At 38.8% G+C, this 26,723-nt stretch overlaps 1 protein-coding gene across 4 annotated transcripts in view; it reads right to left on the minus strand.

Moving 5' to 3' along the window:
• The window catches only part of TFPI (tissue factor pathway inhibitor), a 148,827-nt gene that overhangs the window by 30,296 nt on the left and 91,808 nt on the right, over positions 1-26,723 (minus strand). For 3 of the 4 annotated variants that reach the window (XM_056496176.1, XM_056496178.1, XM_056496180.1), the window contains one exon: positions 22,775-22,848. In XM_056496176.1, coding sequence (XP_056352151.1) covers positions 22,775-22,848 — 74 coding nt within the window. Of the gene's footprint in view, positions 1-63; positions 173-22,774; positions 22,849-26,723 lie in introns of those variants that run through there. The other variant, XM_056496181.1, reaches the window with a different exon arrangement.

Genomic DNA, 26,723 nt, shown 5'->3' on the forward strand with positions numbered 1-26,723 from the left:
ACCAGCTAAAATGAAATGCGCCTTCGAAGAGTGAGAGACTGCAGGATCATTTATTCGTCGTACCTGGCAGGCTCCGATGCCACTCCCGAGGATGCCCTATTCCTTGCAAATTTAACAGATGCGGTGTGATGGACTGCTGTGTTTTGTCTTTAAACGAAGCTGTCTGGAGCTCTTCTGCCTGCAGCTACAACATCCCATCTATTTAAACATCACACCAGTACGTGATAAAACTCGAGTTGAAGGTCATTAAGAGTACTATGGCTGATGATAAGAAGACCTTGTGACTCGTGTGTGTAGAGACTTGTGTCCAGAATCTCAGTCCTGGACACACAGGATGGGAGTTTCCCAGGTAAGGGATTAAACAGTAAGAGACAGAAATACCAGCTGAAGTACAATAATTTAGACAGCAGCTGTAACTCATTGTGATTATTTCTAGGCAAAGACAAACAGGCAGTTAATCACTTTAATTGAAGGCTACATTCAGCTGTTCATCACCATCCTGAAACAGACTGACAGTTTGTCCTGGTCAGTTAATGGATTAACTATCTCTGACAGAAACACAAGGGCTCCAGCCGGCTCCTTAGATCTCCTGACTGTAAAAACATCTGTAATACTTCTCAGAACAAAGTCAGTAGTCAGCTGAGACTACCTACTATTAACTGGGTCAATAATCAAACGGTGTAACTGTCCTGAAATGGACCAGAAGCACTCCCAAAATAAAGGGACAGATCAAATGCTGGGGGCGAGATTCTACTGTGCAGTTACTAATTACCAGCTCAGGTAAAGCAAGTGGCAAGCCAGCTGCAGAGGTCAGTGAAAAGGAAATGGTCAGTCTGTAATTTGTGTCACACCACAGCAAATGAAAAACATTGGGTTAAGAATTAGCATCTATCAGTGCTATAAATCTGAGGGCCACCAGAAAGACAGTCCAAAGCAGTTGCACTAAAATTACACTCTTAAAGAAATGTTTGTACCTTTACAGTAGAAGCAAAACTCACTAGATTTCAAAAAATGTACGTACTTCTCCACTGTGACAATGCACCTTTATGGATGAACAAGAATCTGTGCAGATAGTTTCAAACCTGCTCCACTCTAGAAGAAATTTACAAAGAAGTTGCTTTGGTTTTAGTTGTACTGAGTGCTAAATGGTCTGAAATTGCAAGCCTGTGCAAATGTATTTCAAATCTAGGGACTAGGCCTGGTCATAATTTCAAGTGGATTTTTTTGTTGTTGTTTTTATGAGATTTTTTTTTTTTAATGAACATAAGCAAAACAGAATTTTCATCATTTGTGTCAATATGTTAGCATCAGTCTTTTTCTCACAAGATCTTACTCAAGAAACTCAAAGGAATTCTGAAAAATATAGTCCACGCAGACATAAAGTAAAAGGAAAAAGCTAGAGTTTAAAATACATTTGACATCTTATCAAATAAGGGGAGAAAAACATATAAAGAAAATACTTTAAAGAATACAGAAGAGAATGAAGCCCTTATTTTGTTTATAAGTTAGGCTAAGAAATCTTTGGTAGATAATAAAACAGGATGAGAGTTAAAAAGGCCACCATGTGCTTAAGGAACACATACTCAAAAGGAAAATTACAAGAAAACTATTTCATTTTCAGATAAGCAGTTTTGCTTTCTATTCTGTTGATGCCTCTCCAGCTCCCACATGCAGTCCTCCTAATTTAGTTGCTAGGAATTAATTTAGTTGCCTTACTAATTTAGTTTGCATTATAACTACAACCTAAAAGACTTCATTTGAAATTGGAATCAGACTTTGAACATGAAAACAAAACTGATTTGAACCTTTAGTGTGATCAGAGAATTCCATTCAGCTATGACAGGCCTAGACAATCACACTATTCTCTGGCCTGCCCTGAAGCCTACCGCTAAATCTTGTCTGTCCACAGTGGAAAACATGAGGAGATATTAATTAGCAAATGCATACAATAGTAAAAACTACAACAGAGGTGCCATGAAAAAACTTGTTTGTATGTACTTGCAATGCTCAGTACTTTGCTCTGAAGGGTCCAAAGCTGAGATGATTAGAATTTAGCCTTCTAACAGTGCATAGGAGGTTTACATAAGAGGTCAGCATCATTACAAGCCTGATGAACAAACAGATACTGGTTGAAAAGGCACACTGTCAGTTACCCTCTGGCCACACAAAAAAATCCCTTTGCTCCATGTCAGCTGGGAGCTTTCACCATCAAGCTGCTGCTGGTGACAGCGCCACTTTTTCCAAGAGCCAAAACAAGAGACAATCCCAGGAAATCCCCTAGGCTGGATCTCTGTCTTGATTACCAGCCTGCAGAAGGTAGGCAAGGATAACAATACTAAGGTAAAAGCCTTTACATGTGCAAAATGCTTACAACACACGGGTTAAAAACACCTGGCTCTTCCTTGGACACAGCAGTGGCTTCAGGCCAGGTACTCCACCCTTCTCTCTACCATGTCACTGTACACAGCCTACATTTCTACCAGAGTGTGGCAAGCTACTTTTACACTGACAACATTGTTAGTGCCAGCAGAACATCAGGAAGTAGAAGGTAATAGCTAATAACTACCCTGAAAGCTTCAGAAGACTGGGGCAGGGTCACTGTCCTCTGCCATGTCTGTTACCAGTTTGGGTTGGTGCTCATGCTGACTGAAAGGGATGGAAGGAAAGGCAGTGAACTACAAATTCAGATTTTCCTAACCTGTCAGTTTTTATTTGTGTATGGTGCATGGGTATATATACTTCACCACAGCCCTAAGTATATGCTGTTCCTATACTTACCCTGTTCATATAAAATGATGCACAAATATCCAATCCTGTAATTGTTTTACTGTACCAGAATAGAGACAAAGCAGCATAAAAATCTATGTTTTATTTGTGCATATATAATTTTACTAATATTTTAAGCCCTATTTCTGAAGCAAGAATCACTATGTCACACAGTGACAATTTTCACAGAGAAGACAAAAGCTTGCATAAGTGTTGCTCACACATGCCTCTCAGTGAGGGTGTCACCCTGCTGGAGCTTTAACAACACACAGTCTGTGATGCCTTGTTGCCCTCTAGCGATGCCTCTTGATTTTCCCACTGCTTAGGTCTTAAATTTCCTCAGAGCTGGGAGCTGCCTGCCTCCTGCCTTCAACAAACTGCATCATAACTTCATAGTTCTGCTGGTGGTTGAACGAGATGGGAAGGCACGGGTATTTCTGAATCCTTATAAGGAGTAAGGAACCCACGATTAAGATAGCAGGAAAGCTAGCATCAGCACAGCTGGCTGAGCCCAGGGAGCTTAGAGGCAGAGCTAAAATGTAGCAGCTGCTGTCACCTTAGAGACTGGAGCACCACAGCAAACGCTGACAGAGGGAGCACTCAGGTACCTATCAGAGACTCCACGTTTGCACTACCAGCAGCACTTCTGTGCTCAAGTGAGAGATTATCTGAACATTATCTGATCCTATGTCTTTTCCAGCTAAGGTCATCTATGAGGCCATGACACACAAAACCCTAACTACTAGGTTGTAAAAGAAGAACATAACTTAATTTCCTTTTAGTATGAGTGTCACAAATGGCTCTATTACCGATTCATAGTTGCTCCATTATTTTTATTGTGGCCTCTGTAGTATTTAATATTTCAATCCCAACTAAAAACACGTCAATGGAAGTGAAATAGATCTTCCTCAGTGAAACCAAGATCAGAATCCAGCAGCTGTCACTTGAGAAGCTCTCTCTGATGCACTTCTCTGTCTACTCGTATTTTTGTTGCTTTCCTGTAACTTTATTTAAAAACCATGGCTATTCTCAAGGGTTTTCTAAAGACTGAAACTGAAATGCACAAAAGAAGGTGACTAGTTTTTCTGAAAGCAGAACATTGAGATTGATTGAAGTTGCCTTATTGTACTTTCAGGCTGTGTTTTTGTCCTCACTCCAAAGTAGTTAATAACTAAGTAACACATTAAGTCAATATATTACTAATGAAAACTTAGGAACATCTTTGAAAAGGAGAATCTTCAACACTTAACACCCAATTTATTTCTGCTGGGGTTTTGTGCTTTGAAAGTGAAACCTTTAACAGGGCTATCAAGGGTAAGTCGGGCACGTGGACTTTCCTAATGTGCTTTTTTCTTCAGAGGGGAGAAGAGGAAAGGAATTGAGTGGTGGATGAGAGGAAAGTGATTAACAGATCAATTTCTTATTAGTTGAAAAATCTTTCCAAGCTGAACTACCCAGCCTGAGTAGCAGCAAGGAATGCATTCAGCATCTGCCTTTCTGATTTTCAAGCCCCAGTCTTATAGTGAGCAATAGATTCTCTTGAAATTAAACTGCTTAGCCCTGCAGAGGTACAGAGGTTCTGCAGTCAGCTGATGCTCTTCTTTTTCCTGAAAGAAGTAGAGCTTTTAAAATTCTCCCTCCTTCAAATCCAGGACTTAAAAAAAAAAAACCCAAAAAACAAAAACACCAAAAACAACCAAATCAAAAAGGCTCCCCTTTTATTAGGCAGAACACCTTGTCATCTATCCTACAGAAACCCAATATTAGCATGCCACCAGAATATAACATTGCCTATGTTGACACCAGATGAAGCAAGGAGTAAATACCCAGCATATTTAATAATCTAAATATTACAGTGAACAGGGAGAAGCAACGCAATCCTAAGGATTTTTCTTCTCCTGTATCACAAACTACTGCCTCTTGCCTGAGGACAGATGTGACAAACTTTTGCCTTTCTTGTTTCCATCTGGGCAGTTGTTTCCATTTTAATTATTTTTATTCATTTTTATGTGCATTTCCTTTTGCTTATGACCTTAAATATTTTTTTTAACTCCTCAATTTCTTAAGAGTAAAACATGGACATCTGGGAGCATGCTTTGAAGTTGAAATCCTAAAAAACTAGTTCCTATTACTACCTTTTGAAAAAGCCGAGAGATAAAATAATTCTGTAGTACAATTACAGAAAGAGTACAGGACATATCGTGTGACATCTGGAATTATGTGGAAATTAAGACTCATACCCAATAAAAACAAAATTGGATAACTAAGAAAGTAGAGGGGTCAGGTCAGAATCAAATGCCAAGAGCCAGCAGCTTTGTGACATGTGAATGTCATTAAAAAACTCACAATTCCTTCAACCAAAACACAAAAAGGGATGTCTTATGTAAGACAATAAGCATTTTGTCACCTTTTCTACAAAAGGCAGGCTTATTTCTTTTTGGTCTTTTTATTTCATTAATTTGAAAAATTTCCACCACACACATGCATTTAGATCTGAGGTAGATCATATCTGCAGCAAAATAGAACAGAAGCATTACCTACTGAATTCTGTTTTGTTAAATAATAAAAAAGGGAGTGTGTGTAGGCTCCATCAAGCAAATTGCCTCATTGGAAAAAGCTCTTGTTTTAAAATAATATATTCCTTATTTGGCTCAGCAAATGCCTGCTTTGAGCTATGGGTTAATTCAATAGATAATTTTTCCTGATTACCTATTTATCAGTGATATTCATTCTCCTGTGGCATTTCTAATTATCCTCTTAATGAGTCCAATGTTGCACTAAAGATCTCCGTAAACAAACATCCCTTTCCATCCACATCCTTTAGTGCTCAGACTGAGCCCAGGATGAGCTGCCTTAGTCACTGGATGTCACTGTTGCAGCACTGAGAGCTTGGGTGTTTTATGTAGGAACAGCAAGTAACTACACTTGTGTTTTATCCCTTCTTTATTATTATTATTGGTTTGCATTCCTGCTCAGGCTGCAGCCAGTGTGAGTTTTATCATAAGTTAAATATTTAGAAGTACTCAGACCTGAGGATAATTTCTGCTTTGAGGGGAAAATGTTTCATTAAACTTTTAAAACTTTCCTTCCTAATTTAAAAGTGTGCCCTTTATTTCCACTGCTCTGAGATTTATTTCTGAATTTCTTTTTATGTATGCTCAGTGTACATATTTATATTTGTACATTACATACATAGATATACACACCATGCCAGAATAATATAATTTGTATGCATGAACATATGAAATTGATATTTCTTTAACAACTCCAAAATCACTTCTGGTTGGTTCACGTAACCTGTAAATTTAAATGTTTGACTATTGCAATATCTAAAATACCTACCCCCCCCCTTGCTTTAACAAACCTGAGACAAGGCTAGGTAGTGCAAGAAACACAACTCTACATGTTAAGAATGTTGAAAAACAACTAGTTCAAGCATGTGTGTAAGTAGCTTACATTGTCAGAGACTTCTTCCATAGGTTTTTCCAACCCCCCTCTTAAATGTGTTCTAGCAGGACCAAAATCATCAATCAGCAGTATACTCTGGCAGTATTTTTTAGCTGTTTCTAACTCTTGGTTAAATGAAACAAATTAAAATTAAATGAAGCATGCTTTTAGATAGAAAACCATAACACGAGCAGAAATTCCCATTCATTGGGCTTTCTACTGATACCTCAGAAAGCTGTGAGCACTCCTGTATTTTATCTTGGCATAGAATGAATAGAAGTGAAAGTTATTTCCTTTTCAGAGAATGTGACTGAGAGGCACTAGTTACAGTTGCTCCTCCAGACTGTACCCAGGCCACCTTCTCTGTCATTTTGGGTTTTCCGATATGCCAGCTTCTCCCAGGCTGAGCCTTCCTCTGTGGAAGGTGAATAAATCAGCTGCAGGATATGCACAGGCCATGCCATAAGGAAGAGCAGCAGGAGCCCCACAGCACGCTTTCAGGAAAGGATTTTAAGGGTATGGGTAAGTGAAAGAGGTGGCAGCTGAGGACACCACCGTGTGCTGCCTGTTCTGGGGAGCCTGAGCAGCCCATGAGAGCCATTTCCTGGCACACAGAGCTGCCTTCTGCTCCCCCCAGCCCCACCGTGGGTACCCTCACACCTCCCAGACTCCCTGCCCCACTTGTCACTTCTGCTCCATCACCTCCTGGCTCCTCACATCTACCCCAGACACAGGAAGGCAGCCCAGGCACACACACACAGGAAACCTGCTTTCCAATCTGCTAAAAACCAAAATAAAGCACCAACAACGACTACTGTGATAAAGACCTGCACTTCCTGGGGCTGGCTGCTTCCTCCCCAGCTCACTGACGTGCAGTCTTCCAGGCGTGCATTTGGAGAGGAAAAGGCTTCTCGAGGAATCGCAGAGACAGCTAAAGTCGTTTGGGAAACACCACCTAAACTTTGGCTCTTATCAGTTGCTATCCAGTATCTAAGACAGCATCTCTAAGCAAAACAAACATCTCAAGTGTGTTCACTTGAGTCATTAGACAGCTAAACTCAGCCAGTTGTTCCTCTGAGAGTTACTGCAGTGCACATGCTTACCAGGGAACAGTTATTTACACAGCGCTTCCAACTCTCAGAGCAATTCTCTCTGCCCTTTACCAAGTTCCCGCCCTCCAAGAAACTGGAAACAATTTGTGTTTCACAGATGACAGAGCACTAATCCATCTTCACCAAAGCTTATATTGCCTAGCAGTGAGAAAAAGATTTTTATTCTTTTAGTATTTAATAATACTTTCCTGGTATTAGAAAATAAGTAATAAATAATGAGATTAGACACATGGAAGAAGTCTAAACACCAGATTACACTTCAAGAAAGGGAGAGGTACTGGATTAGAACTGAATGGAAAAAAAAATCCTTATTAAAAGTCCAGCACCAGCTTATTTCAAAACTAATCAACCAAGAGAAGACTGCCAAACACTGAATACTATGTACACTAATACTGAAACTCACGACATGATAAAAGTTGTTGTATCACAGGTCCTGTCAGATGGCTCCAGGAAGGAAAGCCCTTTCCAACTCATTAGGCAACAGCCACCTTAGATGGCTGATATCTGTCAGATTACTCAGTGGTGAAATCATTTGCTCCTTTCTTCAGAAGCAAAACTACTGCAAGGAAGATGCTGGATTCAAAACATCTCTTCTGTGCAACTGTTTCATGGCAAACACACAAAACAACAACAACCCAAAACCATATCCTTGGCAAGATTGCCTATCCCAAGGGAGAGAAAATGGAACACAATGCCTTTGACAAGAGTTTTCCATTTTGGCTTGATCATTTCAAGACAAAGAGTAAACATCCTGAATGCTGATCAGCCAAAGTCTCTCAAGTGTGTACCAAAAGCTAAACATGCAAGCGATAACTCTGGAATAAAGCAATGCTTTTAAAAGGAGAGGAACACAACAGGTTGCTGCAGAGCAATTTCCTGATGCTGCATTCTTGTCTCATGAAGGAATTTCAGACACGTTGGTGTGCTCAGCAACTGGACAAATGAAGCAATTTAAACTGTATCCACAGCAGCTCTTTAACAGAAATGACTTAATGATGGCTCAGGTGCAAGATTTACTCAGAGTGCTACCAGAGGACAAGTCAGAAAGGAATCTGAGACGTCTGGACTGAGAACAATGCAATGAACCTGCTTCATTCATTAGAAAGAAGCCCAGTATTTAAAGGTGCTAAACACATCCTTAGTAAAGCAGTTTAACAGAACTGTTCAGAATACTTAAAAAAGTTGCATTTACAACATATGCAAAACTGTTTGGTTCTTGTGGGAAAACCCATACAATTACAGTAAAATCCTAGTTTGCTGGGTGGCAAATTTTTAACTGGCAAGGATCTCTCACTGCAATATTCTCATTACCTTTCCTGAATTAGCCTATTTTAGTAAGAAAACAGGCAGTGAAGGAGGATTTTTCATAAAGCTTGTGTGCTGTTGGTAAAAGAAGATTAAGAATTACTCCAACATTTTCTTCGATCCTCTGCAATCTATTTCTAGCACTATACAAATCTCCTCTAGATTCTGACAGAAGCCTGTCAGCTTATTTGATTTCTTTCCAATCTGTGAGATAGCTGGAGTGATATTTTTTGCTTACTTACACCCCAAGGTAATAACAAAATTTGCCCAGTGCTAAAACACTAATACACATACCCTGCTCTAATGCACAGATAACTCTTCTAATAGACACACAAATTTCTTTGACAGAATAACCCTCACAAAAATAAGTTACAACTGCTGGCACTTTGTTTCAAAGAAGCTACTTGCAGTAAATCAAACACAGAAACACAGTTTCTTCTCAGTAGCTAAATACAAGCTGAACACGGATTTTTTTATGATCAGAGTGCTATGTTGGACCATATTTAATGAAATGTTTAAATACTCCCCCAACAGATCTCATCCCTCAAAATCTCTTTTTAAAATTTGTTGCTTTTTGGAGAAATAGCTGCTGTATAGCTGAATAGCTACCTTTTCATGGGGGCTTTTCATCCTATTAAGATATTCATATATAATTTGACCAAACTAATTTTTCCTTTAAATGCTATGTAAGAATAATAAACACAACAAAGATAATAAATAGAAGCAGCACCTTACTTTGATGCTAGATGCAAAAGAAAACATGCAAATAACAGATTGATTTAAATATTTCCAATTTTAAATATTTTGAAGGACAGCTACAATAGACAGGTCCATCCTTCCCCTCCCACCCTGCAGTTCTGGAATACACTGTCAGATTTCTGCCAGGAATGAGAACTAAACGAGCTATTTATGCAGAAAGACTGGGGTTTCCAGCTCCATATAAGGAGGCTTTGTTAGTTCAGTTGTTCCTTCCAGTTTTATTTTACAACGAGCTGTAAATACCATGCAGAGTATTTCCTACTTGTTCAGGACAGAGGATGCAGAGTTTTGAGGGTAAATTATTTCAGAAGTGTGACAAATTGCAAACTTCTCTTTTATTTTTATTTCATTACTACTGAACTGACAAAAGCAGAAGTATGGAAGCTTTGTAAGCAAGAGAGGCTTGAACAGATTAGAGTTGGAATTGTTCATACAATGCAAGAAAATGAAGTTTTTCAGGACTTGTTCCACAGAATATGAAGTGATATGTACACAGGCAAAAGTATTCTTAAATTTCAGGATGTTTCTTCATTGCTACTACTGTAGAGCAGGGAATAGAAGATGGGGTCAAGAACATCAAGAAAGCAAAGTTGAATGTTTTTCAGAGTTATCAGTTGCTCATTAGAAAAAAATTTTAAAATTATTCACAAGAACATATACTATTACAATTAACGTTTTCAACACAGGCATCTTGGACTTCACAATTTTCTTTCCTACACAACGACCATTGGTTAAATTAGGGCTATCAATCGGGATACAAATTTGGGCATTTTTGTAACATTTAGTTTGCTTTTTTCATACTATGTCAACATTTTGGAAATAAATGAAGAACATAGGCATTATTACTGGGTTTTTTCTGTTTAAAACAAAGATCTTATGGGTTTCTGAACTTTGCTTTTTGGATACAAACTGTAGGCAGGTGGACAGGCCAGATGGAAAGCAGAAGGGAAAGAAAAGAACAGTAAGAAGTTTTAATTGCTCAAAACAAGAGACATTTATTTAAAGATGAATCCCTGTGGAGATTTTGTAAGTATTGCTGGGAAAGAAAAAAAAACATGCTAAAATAGGTCTTCCCTCAGTAAAGAGCATTTTTCTGAAACTAAAGTGCTTTTTGCTAAACATAGGTGATTCACATTACTGAAAGAAGGTTGATTTTTAAAGAAAATACTCATTTTTCTAACCAAAATATCATTCATAACTACCAATGCTTTTCTCACAAGAAACAGCATAAAAATTTAACCCAAATATCTGTGTGAATAATGAGCTACGAGTTCTTTCTTCTTATGAAAGTAAGGAGTGCTGATTAATCAATTAAGTGATCTATTGTTAAGACCTGGCTTGGCTTTAAGGCATATTAAGGCTCAGGTGCTTAAAACACCAAACATAAAAAGAGTTCCTTGGGGTTTTGTTACTGCTCTTTTGTGATAAGGATTAAACTCCACAATATTCCATTTGATCACTTCATTTTTCAGGATCATTTGTGACTTAGGTGTAGTTTTTAGTACTATTAAAGAAGGAAGATACCATTTCTTTCTTTATTGTTGCCACCCAGTCCTTCTGCCTGTGAAATCCAAGAAAGTACCTTCAGCTCTGCAATAACCAAGCCTGGAGATCTCCCCCCAGCTCACAGATGGACCTTTATGCCAATGCCTGCAATGTGTCTGCAAAGAACTCATTTAGCTTTTTTTCCAAAACAGCCTTGAAATCAGACAGCCTACTCAGTGCAGCTTTATCTGCATTGATAAATTAATTATTTACATTCTATCCATTACAAGCTACACATCTGAGGTTAAACTGTACAATATGTTGCTGGATGAAAACAGCATTTGTGATTTGTTTACCCACTATATGATATATGAAGACTTATTTGTTCACATGCTTGTATTTTCTGAAATAAAAGGATTCAAACACACCCCCACAAAAATACCCCTCAACAAATAAAAACCTCAAAACACCAAATGCCATCTGTTTTTCCCACTTACAGGTGATACAGCAAATCTTCTCTGTATGTGATAGCAAGCAGTGGCTGTGAGGAAAAAAGTCAATCCTCTATTGAGTATATTTTTGTATAGTAAAGCACCACACTAATTCTCTGTTATTACAGTGGCTACTTGTGAGAACATCTCTTCTCCTCCAAAATAAGCTGACTTTATTTAAAGTGGAAAGCTGAATAATTACTACCTCACAGTTGGAGATACTCCAGCATCCTCTGGCACATCTGCAAGTGTTTGGCTCTGGCAGATTCTGGAAGCCCACTGCTCAGAAAAGCAGTTTAACCACTAGGGGAGGAAGCATTCCCAAGGGCTCAGCTGTGTCACTGCATGGCCACGATGTGATGCACTGCAGTTTTCTAGCATGTGCTCATTAATTTCCATTTCCTCATTTCCATGTTCTATGCCTTCTTGGAATTACACATTAATTAAATTGCAGAGGTGTTTCAGTAAGCTGGACCATACAGAAACCTGTGAGGTTCAACTTCTCTGTAGACAAGGGGTTCCTATTAATCTCAAAGCCTAAAGTAGGCAGAAGCTCTAGTCAGGATTCTGAGCAAAATTTTTTTTTTTTGTGGAATGACAAATAACACAACCGACTAAGAGACTATGCTATACTTATTGCTGTTATAAGCTTTGAGGCCCTGAAAACAAAAACCAGAACCTCAAAACTGGGTATCTTAGCAGACCTCTAGTAAAGAGCTCACAGTTCTGCTTTACTTGGAGTTCTAGAGCCCTCAAAAATATATTGACTGCTTTAAAAAAGCTTCTATATCTCTTTAGAAATGCCATGGTTATTCCTTTGGTCAATATCATCAGAAAATGATATTTAAAAAAAAAAAAATGTATCTCTCAGTCCTAAATTTGCCTCTATATTATTGTTGTTATTTGTTATTAAAGTCATTGCAATACAAGTTAATGCTTTCTACACAGAGCAGTTTCCTATCTGAACAAATGCTTCTGATTAGAAAGACTATCTTTAGAATCTGCCACAAGAAAACATGTAGGAAGTCATAACTAATTACAAAACTACGCTACATTATTATTCATGGCTCTTTAAAAGCATGCACCAACACACAAAGTCCCCACATATGGAATATCCACTAGGTCTGTTCAATCACTAAAACCTCTTCAAAAGAAGAAAAATAATTTATTAGTGTAACATTAGTGAATTCTGCTTTACAGAATAAAGGAGGGGTTTTTTTCAGCATATTTTTAGTCAAACTCCTCTTCCAAAATGGACTTACATCCAAGACAACAGAAAGAAAACTCAAAATGAATGGTGCAGTTAAGGGAGATAAAACCCTTCTTTGAATTGCAGGATCAAGCCACACATCACCTTTCAATTTTCCTGCGTATCTAGTAGCTGACAGTCTTTATTGTTCCAATTGAGAGAGAAACATCTTGACAGAATAACCTTTTTCTAACTGTTACTACCCATAGTTTTAGATCTAAAGGAGATGAAGAAATACCTGAATGAAGGAATCTTATTTTGTATGAGGTGCTCTGCTCATCCACAGCTGCTGGATTAAAAGCAGAAAACCCTCCCCAAAATGTATGTATATATGGATGGCATATCTTATTTTCTTGGGATAAGAAAAAAAATATTTCACACTATTTGCTACAAAAGAAGGTCAGTGATGGCTTGAATTCATGCTACTTCCAACTTACTACTGAAATGTAAGAAGAGGGCATGAAGAAATAAGTTTTCCTAGCTGCTAAGTGCTCAACCTCCTCCTGCCCAGTCACTGTAATTTTTGACTAGTTTTTCTTTTGTTTATTTGTTCAAGTCCCCAAGTTGAACTTATAGCCATGAAAGTTCTTTATCTGGAGGTAAATCAGGTTATCTACAGAATAAACTGTCTGCAGACGTCTCTTTTCTGGAAATCTTAACCAAAAAAAAAAAACAAAATACTTAACTGAAATAAACCAGGTCTGCAGCAGTCTATTGCATGAGGCAACAAATTAAGTGTATCATTTAATTAGAGTCCATTTTCATTTCTTGATGTTTCTTACTTTCAAAATGAGTTGTTTAAGCATTCCATGCTTCCAGGGATAATTCAGGGGCTTTCCAAAACTACATATCAATTTAGAACTTTTTAATACTAGCCTTAAGATTAACTTCAAGATAGTTATTTAACAAGCTATAGAACAAGTTCTGTTAATACAATATGAAGTTTTATAAGACAATTAATTAGAGAGAAAATAAGAAAAGAAAAAACTATTGATACGAGGGTAAGTAGAAATTATAGCCTCTGGGGAATTAAGAAGTCAATCCTTGAAGCAATATCTGTTGCTGTGAAAGTACAGAACAGACCTATTTGGCATGAACAGGATTTGAAAATTAGAATTGTATTACAAGCTCTCAATCAGCCTGAAATATGCAAATTGAAGTCATTATTAAACAATTTTATTCATAGACAGAATGTGATGTAAATTGAGCTAAGTCTAAAGCAAGGCAAGACAACTGTGTTGCTGTGCAGAGGGTGAGCCCTTGCACTGTTTTCAGCATCTTTGATTAGAAACACTAATTTGATGGCCAAGGAGTGAAGTGACTCTTGGCCTCACAGCTCTCAAGCCAAGGAATAGAGGCTCACAGTGATATAGTTCTGGAGAGCTGCAGCAGAGCTTCAAGAAATTTTTTCATTGAACCAGTATGTTACTAATTTCCACAAGCTCCCTAAGGTTATAAAACACACATTCTATTCCAGAAACAGAGCAGAGAAGCAGGACCACTGTCCCCAACTGGCTTTTCTTACAAAGCATGTTTTGAACAATGTACTCACATTGCTGGCTGGCTGTCAAGAACCACATGCTTTACACACAACCACACTAAAAGGTAATTTCTTTAGCTCCTTGCTGGATCTTTTACATAATGTAAGTAAAAAATACTCAGCACTTCAGCAAACATCACATTTATGAAGCAAAGTCTCTCTAGTTCTTGCTTGTCACCACGAACAAGAGCCAACTCTAATCAGTGTTGTAGCAGCTTTGTTGGCTAAAAACCAATTTACTTCTCTCTGACCTTAAAATTGTATGTTTTGATTGTTAGGCATTTTATTATAGGTAATGACCCAGTGACCCTCAATTATAAGAGAAACACCATGATCTGAGGACAGGGCAGACACCAGCAAACCCTGCTGAAACAGTGTTCAAGCTCACCAATAAAGAGTGCAGTATCTTGGATAGTTCATGGCTCCAGAAGCACCAAACCATGAGGAGCTCCACAACAAATATTTTTTAAGCCTTACTCATGCCAAGGCATTAAATGAGGAGCAGAACAGAATACTTCCTGCCAAAGACTCCAACATTCCTCTTCCTCAGTGTTGGGCTGCAGTCCAAGGTTTATAACCTAGGCCTGATCCTGCACGAGCTCCTCACTGGGACCCTTCCTACTCCACCCACAGCAACACCTGCTCTTAACTAGGCACTAGAGGATTTGAGGAAAAGGAGTAATTTCCATGAGGTGAGCTTAATTTTCACCTTTAGCTTTTCTAGTAAAAAAAAAAAAAAAAAAAAAAACAAGCTTAATTTCTTTTGATGGAGCTCATTGTTTTAAGAGTTAGGTTTAATTTTGGGAGGATTTGGGTTTTGTTTCCTTGTTTTTCTTAGCATCAAGGTGACCAGTGCTACTACTAACATCTGTCCAGAGTGAGTTAAAAAAAAAATCTTCAGTTATTTGTGTGTGTACTAACAAAAAATTAACTGACAAAAAAGGCTAGGGAAGATGGCTCAGTCTATATTCATTGTGCAGATTATTAGAAAAAGCTGAACAACAATTTCACCTTCAAGAATACAAGCTGGAAAGCCCAGAATAAACTCAAAGGCCACTACTGCTGCATTTATCAATAAATCCAAAGGCACGGACAATCACTCTAAAAACTGAATTGCACCTGCAATTACTATTAGCCAGTTCTGCAGAAAAATGTACAGACACAGCAAGCAACACCTCTGTAAAACAAAAGGGAAAATTGCAGCTCATGCAATAAATACTATTTAGGCAGAACTACTTGCCCTTCACTTATTTTCTCACACTGCTAACAAAATAATGAGAAAAGCTCCACCCTTCTCATCCTCCTGTTCACAAAGGGATTGACAATTTCTTGTGGCCCCCTGTGGCACTACTCACTCCATTTAAAATATGCAAATATAAATAACAACAGAGATCAGGAACTGCCTCCAATGGGCTGGAGCTCAGGCTCCAGGAGGCTTTACTGAGCTGTATTTGCCATCCATTCTCTCTCTCACATATTTAGAGAGTGTTTAAACTCTGGCAGTGCAGCAATGATGAACATAAATCCACTAGTATTCCTAGTCTGGAAAACCCAGGCAGTCCCAGAGGAGCCCTTAACATATTTCTTCCTCTTGAGTAAATTCAGTGCAAGGGTCAACAACTCTGGAGAGAGAGCCTGTATGGCATATGCATATTGAATTTTTGTAGCAATATTAAAACTTCAGCAAAAAATTTCTAAAGAGTCACTGAACCTAAGTGTAAAATGTTGTCACTTTTCCCTCCAATCAGATATTTTCCCTTCCAGGACAATACAACATTTTTTCCTGTTGAACAGTTTTTACCTTGGGCCTAGCAACATATTTTAAGGCTTCATGTTTGGGCCTATACTTTATATGGCACATCTGAGACATTCAGGCTTACAATTTAAAAAGCCAAAAAAGCCACCCCCGACAAAACCAAACAAAAAAATCTGCCACACAAAAAAAAAAAAAAAATCATAAAACCCTAACAAAAGCCCCTTGTTTAAGCTATATGTAAATTTAAAGTTACTGCAAAAAATATTAAAATGAAATTAAGTGGGCACTGGCATAATAAAACACTTTGCATTCAGAGATCTCAGGCATTTGTGACTTGAGATATTTTCTCTGGGAGAACCAGGCAACCCGAGTTCTTATATCTTCTCTTTCAAAAGGCCAGTAATTTTGTCACTCTTGCCCAATTCCAAAACAATAATTCTACGTAAATGAGACACTGGATCAAAAAAATGTACCAATTACTTATAAATGTCAGCCATGTTTGAGTAAGTATAATTGTGAAGACCAATTCTGTGGTTTTAATGAGGTACAACACTTCCTAAAGTACAGAAAATACATCTATGAGTCCAGAGAAAATTTGACACTATTGAAAACCTATTTTTCTCCCAGTTCTTTACTTAGAGTAAGAAGCAAAACCTGCAAAACTTGCACTATTTGTGAAAACTGCATCTCATGCACCATGAAGCTTCCTGGCATGCGCTCTGAGTTTCATACTCAATATCTCTTGAATAAAACAAATTTAATGTTAAACCATATTTTGTATGTATTACATAGCATGTTACTACATTTTTGAACCAAGGTTAAAGACGAAAAATGTTTAATAGCAGCTATGCAAATGTCAAAATAGTCTCACTTTCAATAAACACAGAATCCATTTGTGAACCCTGTCATGGATCTAAATAGAATTCCTTTAAATACCTATAGATGGTGCTGAAATACAACCATTCCTTAAAAAAAGCAACAATCACAAGATAACTGTAGCACAGCTACCCACTAAGATGGATTTTTATTCCTGGTTGTACAGATTTACCTCAGGAAAACACAGCTGAATCACAATTTGAATGCCTTATTAATGTTTTCCTCAGGTACTAATCAGAACACATTTGCCTCATGCTCATGATGCCTTATAGCCAAGGGTAGTTGCAAAATATGAGGCTATTTTTTTTAATTAATGGAAATACCCAATAAAAACAGCAGGGCCTGTGAAAATGTTGCTATCTTGAACATGGCATTACTACAAATGAAAGGAAACAAACGTGTTTCGCCAAGAATTTCCCTTTCAGGTGGCACAGTTCACCCTGATAAACATAATTTTTGCCACTCAGTATAAATAATGACAATGAAGCTACTAATAGTTGTCTGGGCATCAGCCCAGTTTGCTGAAATGAAGCAGAACTAACTGGCTTCTCCACAAACATATAATGGAAAAGAACAAAATCCTTGCCAGGAATAATTAACATGTGGTAACATGATAATCAGCACCAGATGAATCCATACTTTCTGGCTTCAAAAAATACATAATAATTCTACATTGGTCCTTATTTATAGAGAAAGTGAAGTGCTAGCAATTATGGTAGCAAACATGGTTTATGGTAAAAGTCATAGCTTGAGCCATTTCCTGTAATGCTGACACTCAAGTTCCAAATTCTATTCAGCCTTGCAAAAGATGGAACTTAAGGAAACAAGTTGCAGTAACAAAATAAATTTAATATTTCTATAACTTTTGAAATATAAATAGTACACAGTAAAAAAAATTGTGCCATCAACAATTTGTATAAATAATTAAATGCTTACAAAGATTTTGAACAAAGGTTCATGCATATCACATAAAACAACTGAACAACATAAAACATGAAATGTAAAAGACTATATAGTCCCTGAATGCATCTCTATCCATTTTAAAAGTCAAAACACGCAGAACACCAAACTGCTTCACTTTCATCTTGCACCATAAACTGCAAGTCACAGAAGTGTTTTTCCCCAGCTCATTATAAAAACCACAAAATGCTACACTCACCACCAATTCCATCCCCTCAATTTTTCTCTGAAGAGAAAAACAAAAGACCAATACATTAAGCTCCTAAAAGAACCAAAAAGTTTCTAAAAGAAGAATGAAATTTGATATTTATTCTTGGATTCCTTTGGTTGCAAGTTCAGAAAACAAACAAAAATAGCTTGCATGGGAAGTAGAGGTATACATCCCCACAAGACATACATCATCCTTTCACTCAGCAAGTTCTTTTGATTAAGATGTAATCCATGTTTTCTTTTTCCCCCACCACCTTCCAGGCATTCCAGCTTCCTTGTAGCTGATTTGGAAGTTTAAACCCAGTGTAAGAAGACTGAGATGCAGTAAAGCAATGCAGCACACACAGAAAGGTTGCAAATGGGATATGAAATCCACAGAGACTATGCTGTGGCTTCACAGCTAAGGCAGACTCCTGCTCTAGACATACAAGGATATTATCTTCAGGTCTAGTTTGGAAATGAAAATATAAACAAATATCAATTTAGTCTGGACCATCTCATTAGAAAAAGTTTTGAGCTAGCACAGGATGAAGAACTCAGTTATGTCCTTTGGAAAATCCTGAATTATACTCGTCCTTCTCCTCAGAGCTCTTTTTGAATTATAGGGCACTGTTAGTCTTCAGTTTTGCTTCCTAATATCTTCCCAAACTTGGATCACATATTTTGGTAGGAAAGACTGGATTACAAGTTAGTAGTAGTAGAGAAAACTAATTCTTGAGAAAAAACAAGAGAAGCAATGTTTGCCATCTATTTTCTGATCTCTGGCAAACTTCTATAAACATAGAGGCGAGTCTAGAACTGTTTTAAATTGCTTAAAGAAGCTGCAAAAATGGAATTCCTTGGAATAAGAATGGTTTTACTCTTCCTCAGAAAAGGTAGACAGCATAAATCAGACATTGTGGTTAATGTTTAAAATTATACTTAATTATATCTCTATTAAGTAGTTTGATTACACAGAGAGCATTTAAGCTAACGTGAACAAGGCATTAGATTAGATAGGGGAGAACTATTTGGCAACATTTTGATTAATTCAAGTTGCTAGGGAAAGGACTTCAAAACTTTAGTAGTACAAAATAGTGCTACTGAATGCTACAACATGGATCAATCATTCCATAGGCAGACAGCAACACACTCAAATGCAGGCATTTGTAATGATGCATTTATATTGAGACTGTAGCTCAATATTGCCTGTAGAATGAGAAAACCCTAGACAAAATTATTCAAAAAAAAAAAAGTAAATTTAAAACCCTGCTAACTCAGAGTTGCAGCTGAACTTGACAGGTTTATTTTCCAATAGGCATACTTCAAGGCTGTTCCATGTGAAGGTTTAGTAAACTAATCACAAAGACCTGGCTGGTGGTGTGGTCCTATCTACCTACACAGGGTAAAAGATTCTCTTGGCAGGGGAGTGGCCACTGGGTGATCTTTCTCTTCCAACCCAAACCATCCCATGCTAGGCTGGAAATCTGGCTCAATAATGTGTTTTATCAGTTTAGCAAAAAGCAATGAGCTGGCAGCTACATTACAAATCCACCTTAAAAAGTGAAAAGCTTTAAAAAAAAAAAAAAAAGCTTAAAAAGTCCAAACTCCTCATTTGGTCTATCCTGTGTACCCTGCCACTGACAGGGGACTACATTTTGTACTTCCAGATAAATTTAGAGTGGAAAAAGAAAACATCTGGCACATATGTAGCTATTTATCTGAGAAGCTGAGGGGAAACAAGACAATAACTGCAACCAGATTTGAGCCATCAGCACTGAAGTTGAAGCTTTATCTAAACTCTTGTCATTTTTCATGCTGTAAAAGAACCAGTGATCTCATTTGTCAAATTCTCACTGCAGACAGCTCAGACAGGATATTTCATTCACTACTTTCTCTTTTAATGTCCTCTGACCTGCTTGCGATTGTCAGGAATTGAGGTAAGTTATTATTCCTTCCGTCTTCCCCTCATACTGTGGGACTGTCACTTTCCTTGCCTGCCTTCTCTTCCCTTGGGGAACAGCTTTTCCTCCTCCCAACAACAAAATACGTATTTTCTTGAGAGGATGCTGCATTTCACAGCTTGAATGCTTATCATAGTCTAAAAACTCCCTGCCTTACAGGGTGGACATCCTCCCACATCTCCCAGCCTCCTACACCCTGCTTTTCTCTGTTGTTTCCAGCAACCACATGCACCCTGCTGTCCTTCTCACTCAAATCACTGATGCTCAGTAAATAACCAACAATCTTGTTCAGACAAAAGAGAGGGGATCATGTAACCAGTGGACGTGTGAGGGGAAGGAAGGAATAGGGACTGTCTCCCCTTTTGCTGACAGCAAGTTGCTGCACTGGCTCAGCTCCAGCAGCATCACTTTCAGTTTCCTGATTGCACAGCACATCTAAATTCTCCATTTACCTTTAGTTAACACCTATTTCTCAAATTTGCAAGCCCTCATCTGTCACTATAAAAATCTTTAAAAACAAACCCCTGTGTTTTAAACAATTGCAGCTGAAAATAACCAGCAAACATGCCTTTCTCACCTTCTCTCTCCCTCTTGCATGGTAACTACCCCAGTGTTTTTCCCCCCTTATTGCTTTCAGAAATATCATGGAACTCTCATCTACCTTTTCTGCACACCCCCATACTCCAGAGTCACTACATGACTATGATCAGCAATAAAAACACAAGTCCTACTCCTCCCATCAGCCCTCCTGCTACTCTACCTACACATAGGCTGTTTATAGACATCAGCTGCTCAGTCAAGAAAGCTCTATCAACTGGTACAAATAGCTCTCTAAACATGACAGCCACCATGTACATAAGTAAAAAAAAAAACAAAACCATATTAACTAAGAGACATAAATGTTGTGCCATTTTTCCCCCCAAGTTTACACTGGCTCATGATGTTATTCATGGCAAGGGAGTTGAACTGTCATTACTCAGGTAGGGGAACACCAAACTGACTGCAAGAAAAACAGGCCACATTTCTAGGAGAGGCTGCTTAACAATGAATCCTCTTAAACCATTGTACTAAGACACAACAAAATAGGCACTATTCAATACAGAATGATTTTATCAATTTTAAAAATGTAATTTATTCATTAAGTTAGAACCCAGACTGATTTTACTCCTATCCAACATGTTTATCTCTGAAGTTTGAACTCTCTTCTGAAACAAACTTACTGTTCACAATCATGCCTGTTAATGGCAAGGCAGTACAGAAGTACAAAAAAGGCTAAAATTGAAATAATTGTATTAATTATCATGGCAATATCTTAAAATACACAAAATTCTGCTCGCCAACTGTAACATACCTATTTCTCTTGAATAATGTTACTGCTTGTGAAGAAATAGCTCTTTCCAATGCTCATGTGCCCTTTCTCTGAAAAGCCTTGAAAAGGTTATCATCACAAAAACAATGTCAAATCTACGCGAGACAAAAAACTGAGCCAGGTAACAACTGAATAAACATACTTTTTTTTTCCTTTCTACTCTGTAAATCCGTGTTTACTCAGTCTGTCCAACTTTGGTGCCTAATTATGCAAAGCACTAGCATCCTAACTGAATAAGATTCCATCAAGGGAGAGCAAAAGAAAGGATCAGTCCATATACTCAGGTCTGGTCAGAAGTGATTAAGTCAATGCTTATCAATCTGTGTGTACTTTTTTATCGGGGGAATAATAAGTAAAGACAAAGGAGCAATCACTATGCAACACTTACCCTTTAACAACTTCGTCCAGCACAATTCAAGATAACTCTACTAAGATAATCTGTCATTATCTAAGCATTGGATCTTCAGTAACCACAAAGAACAAAAGAAAGTCTAAGCAGCAGCTACTTTCAGAGGCTAGACTGGAAGGAATGGGAGTTTCATGGACTGCCTTGGAAACTGCACAGGAAAGAAAATCCTGAGTCTTAAACGCATGGTCTCATCAATATTTTATGAATGGTTTTACTTCCACTCTTGGAAAATGATAAATGCTTTGCTCCATTCTATTGATTAACTGCATGCAATGCACAGTTCTGATAAACACACTCAGCATTCATTCTTTCAGGACTAGGTAGAGAAAGAAACTGCCCCTTATATTGCATCTGACAGTACAGCTAAAATTTTTATTCATTCTATCATTTCTCATTAACCCAGCCTGAGGTCAGACTGTTGTAGCACTCTGTTCATGAACACAAAAGTTACCTTATTTACTAGAAATGCTCCCCAAAGCCTATTTAAAGCCATTAAACTGTTCAAATATTCATGTGGGTTAGTGCTTATTTTTCTTTATTATATCAGCACCTAGACAAAAGGGTGTTCTCATACTCAGAACAGCAGCATTTTTTTCTTACCTTCAAGGATGTAGCAGTTCACATACATGGCAAACAGGTGCTGCTACCCTAATTTATTCATAACACACTGTGATGTTATCTAGAGAAGCACAGAGCAGACTTGTGTGGTTTCTACCATCCCTTATCTCTGCTGTAATTGATACTGTGCTGCTTTGCAATACCCAAGGAGCACTTTGGCATGCTGGCAGCTAGTAATGAAAATATCGCTTTCCTCCTCCTCCTGCCACAGGGAAGCTAGCAGCTTTCATGAGGTACAAAGCAGAACAAAAACATTGTTTCTGTAATCACTTAATTAATAACTTATCCCAGCCACACACACAGTTCTGCTTTCTCTCCTATGAGGATGCAGCAGACACTACAACTCCAAATTATGCAAGAATTTGATTAGTTACTATCCTCATCAGCTGAGCCACTGAACACAGGGGAAGAAAGGGCAGTGTAAGTTGCATCCAGCATTTGCAGTATTTCAGAAAGCCTTATTTCCATGCACATCTCACCTGAAAACAGGCACGGCACATCCAGTTCCTGCAGGTTCCGTGGGCTTTTCTCACTGACGCCGGGAAAGGCTGACCTGGAACAGAGCGAAAGGAATTAAATAGTTGTTTATTGAAGGATACACCTTGAGCAGTACAAGAGCCTGGCCAGGGCTACACCCGAAGCAGCTGTGGCTGCTCCAGCAGCTCCTCCACCAGCATGTGCAGAGTGATGAACAGCACTGGGCAAAGACAGCAAATAAAGACAGAGTTAAACAAGCGAGAAAGTATTAGTTTCCCCACACGCTTAGTAAAAAGTTGATGGCGATAGTGGCAAATCGCTCTTTGGCCCCGCTCCTTCCACAGGACTGCTGGACTTCGAGCCGCCCTCGTTCTTTAAACTAAGAAAGACAAAGCAACAAAATACCCAAACCCACACAAAGAACACAAACCGAACCCTTTTATCGGGAGTTAAGCTCAGTAGCTCCCACAGAACCCCTGTTTGGAGCCGGCTGTAGGAGCGGGGGGAGCGCCCCGGCCCCTCCTGCCTCATAAACCCCGTGAGCCTCTCACCTGCAATTAATTACTGTAATTAGCGCGGGGGCGAAGAGCGCCCCTGCCTCAGACCGGCCCAGTACTGCCTTGCCTTTAGAGAAATACGGGACAGATCTCATCCCTGAGGGAGCCAAGAGCGCCTGCAACCCTGTAGTAATTATATCGAGATGGACACAACTGGCACCATCACCAGGCCCTTATTAAAAACTTTTCACGCCTTCTTTCAGTGGGCTTCTCTCAGGCAACTCTGACTCCTTTCCTCACAGGCAGCTCCACACAGCACTAACTCCTTCCCTCTGCAAGTTCCTTTCTTCCTTCTACATCACTGGCTAACCCTCACACGGCATCTTCTTACCTTGTCTGTCCCTTGCATGACCACACATCCTTTCTTCCTCACAGCAGACTCCATCCCAAACTACAGCAGACTCTGGGTCTCAAGCTCCAACTGTAACTTGTGGCCAGCTGCCCCCACTCTTATAACCCCCATCCTCACTGGGCAGGCAAGGCTGTGTCCATTCAGCAATCAGTACAGCTGTAGTTCATTGGGAAAGATTGCCTTCTGCACCATCCTTACAAACCTCTTCCCACACGGCCCCGTAGCCCTCATCCCTCGTCACAGCGGCACTGCCTTGCCTGTGGGGCGATTCCCTCAAATTGCAGGGAATAGCAGGGAAAAAAAAAAAAAAAAAAAGCAAGGCAGAGGCCTCTTTCTCAAGGGATTAAGGGTTACGTTTCAAAGAATCAAGGTTTCGAATATCAGAAGAAAACTGATTTGAAACCCGTGGAAAAGAGTTTGCGGTCGTCCCGCACTCGACGTGGCTCAGTGTGACTTATCCTGATGTTCCTGCTTTCACCTGAGTGTGTGAGCCATAATTAGCTCACCTAGAGCCGTAATTAGCTCACCTGACAAGGCATCAGCACCCCAATCAGCACAACCCTGCCCCAGCACAAGCTGCTCCTCGCAAACACGTCTCAGGTGACACCGCTTAGCACAGGGACCGCAGCCCTGCGCTGGCTGATATACTGGTGTTAATAGTACAAGTGTTCTGATGATTGGATTTCATTCAGTTCTTAGGGCTCTAATGACATCTCATTTTGTTCATAGTTGCAGTCAGTTCGGCTCCACTATGTAGGTGGAATTCACACAACGTGCTCTGGTTGTTCATTGTGTTCAAGCACATTCTGATGCAGGCTGGCTCTGATTAGAAGCAGGTTGGTGGACGATTATTCCAGAGGTAGTTAAATACTAATCACTACAATTAATTTTGTCCAGTTCTTGAACTACATGTTTAAAATCTCTTTAGCACTTAATGCTTCTTCCATTTTTAACAGTGCCCCCAGGTTTGATTATTTCTCTGGCCTATGTAGGATGATCCCCAAAATATTGGAGATGACAAGTGAAGGAGACAATTGCCTTCCTCACTCCCTTCTCTGTTTTTATCTTACATCCTCTTGTCCAGTCTGCAAAAAAGATACAAACACTCGTGGCTTCCTTTGTCTTGAACAAATACTTAATTTTCATATTCACAAATACAAATATTTTCAGATTGTTGAGAAGATTTTGGTGGGAAGCTGTGCTTTACATACAGAAGCAGAGTTTGGGTAAGGCACTGAGGTATGTCAGTGAGAAGAGCTGAAGGGTTTGGGTTTGCTCAGCAGAGTCCAGAAGAGTTTGCAGTGAGCAGAATGGTTTGATGAAGGGGAACTGAGGTGGTACTACTGTGTTTGGGCAGGAAACACTGAGTTATTCACAAAAACATTTGGGTGATAGCTGGTATGTAATAGAGTTTGTCAGCTGATTCATTGGGCAAAAGGGCTGAAGAATCGGGTGAGAAATCCAACAAATCCTCTGGGTGAAGGAGTGGCATGAAACAGCAAGCCCTTGAAGGTAGAGCAGTGAGAAACAAAAAGCTGAGGAAAATCTTTACTGAAAAGTTGAAAAAATAAGAAGGTTAGTGTGTGAGACAGTAGGTCTAAGCTGGTAAGTGTATGAAGCAGGAGACAGGATGAAGATCCCAGTAGGAAACGCCAAAGCAGCTTTCTTGACCACTGCTGACAGCTGCTCTGGGTGCTAAGTAAAATTCACTAAAGCTGAGTCAAAGGCTGTACTTCATGGTTTGAGACAGGTTAGAAAAAAATAGTGTTGCATCAAGGAAAGAAAACAATCTTCACAGACTTTCCAAGGCCACCAGGGAACAAGGGTTTTGAATCGCACTTAGAAAAGTAATAATTCCTAAGAAATTGAGAAGGCAAGTCTTAAGCTCCCAACTTAAATCCTTTTATTATTTTGTATCCTTACGGCACAAGAACAAATATGGGACTGAGACTGAGAGAAAATTTTTAAGAAAACAGAGCAAAAGAGTAGAAATGAGGTTGGTACTCAGGACCTGAGGAGCCCTTTGAAGGACAGAGCAGTGTGGACAGCTTTGTTAGACAGGGTGAGAGATGTCTCCTTTTTGTGTCTTGGTTTTGGCTTTACTGAGCAAGACAGAAGGAAGATTCTGGTAGGATGGAAGAAATTAATTCCTGTTTTTCCTTCTGGTACAACCACTTCCCCAGACCTAGAAAATTTGCTCAGTCATGGGCCTTTGGTCTCTGCCTTGTTCCTGGTCAGAAGATGAAGTCCTGCCCTGGGGACTGCTGCTCCCAAGTGTGAAAGAGTGGAAAACACTGTATTAGCAATAAGACAAATATCTTGGTGGTAATAATCATATGTTCAAAAAACAAAAAAAAACTTCAAGTAAGTGTTTCTGGCAGTAGTGAATTGGTATAATGAATTCCTGATTTATTTACCATACTTGCTACTCACTTTCAGTTCTAGCAGGAATCAATAATCCTTCACACACAGACTCCATACAAATTCTCCTCATAGGGACTACATTCATAACTAGTATTTTTTATAGTCATATTATAGAGATGTGAGTACAATACATTATGGCATTCTTCATAAAGCCTGTAGGCTACATGAAACAAGTATAACTCTCAGTCATGTCACTTCCCAAAACTCAGGCTCTGAAAAGCATGACAAGATTCATCAATTATTGTTAGTCTGAGTATTAAATAATGTATGAATAAATAAATATGAATAAACAAAACACAGAAAAAATCCAGGTTGGTTTTGTACACGCAAAGGACACAGAGTCCTAAGAGCTTTATTAACTCATTTTCTTCATGAAATCTTACTCAGTGTGTGCTCACTCTGTTTTCCTGATGGAAACAAGTGGCATAATGTCATTATTTTCAGTCTGGCTAGTAGTTCACTGAAAATTATGTTACCAACCTGGGTTTACACCTAGTTTAATCTTCCTGTTTAATTTGAGGGTATTTTTCCTATGTTTTTTAAACATCTACAAAGAAATGCAGGGAAGACTAGTAATGATATCTGCAGTAGCAAGGGAGTTGCCAACACTTTCATTCC

This window comes from Oenanthe melanoleuca, chromosome 7 (assembly GCF_029582105.1).
Source record: "Oenanthe melanoleuca isolate GR-GAL-2019-014 chromosome 7, OMel1.0, whole genome shotgun sequence".
Classification (NCBI taxonomy): domain Eukaryota; kingdom Metazoa; phylum Chordata; class Aves; order Passeriformes; family Muscicapidae; genus Oenanthe; species Oenanthe melanoleuca.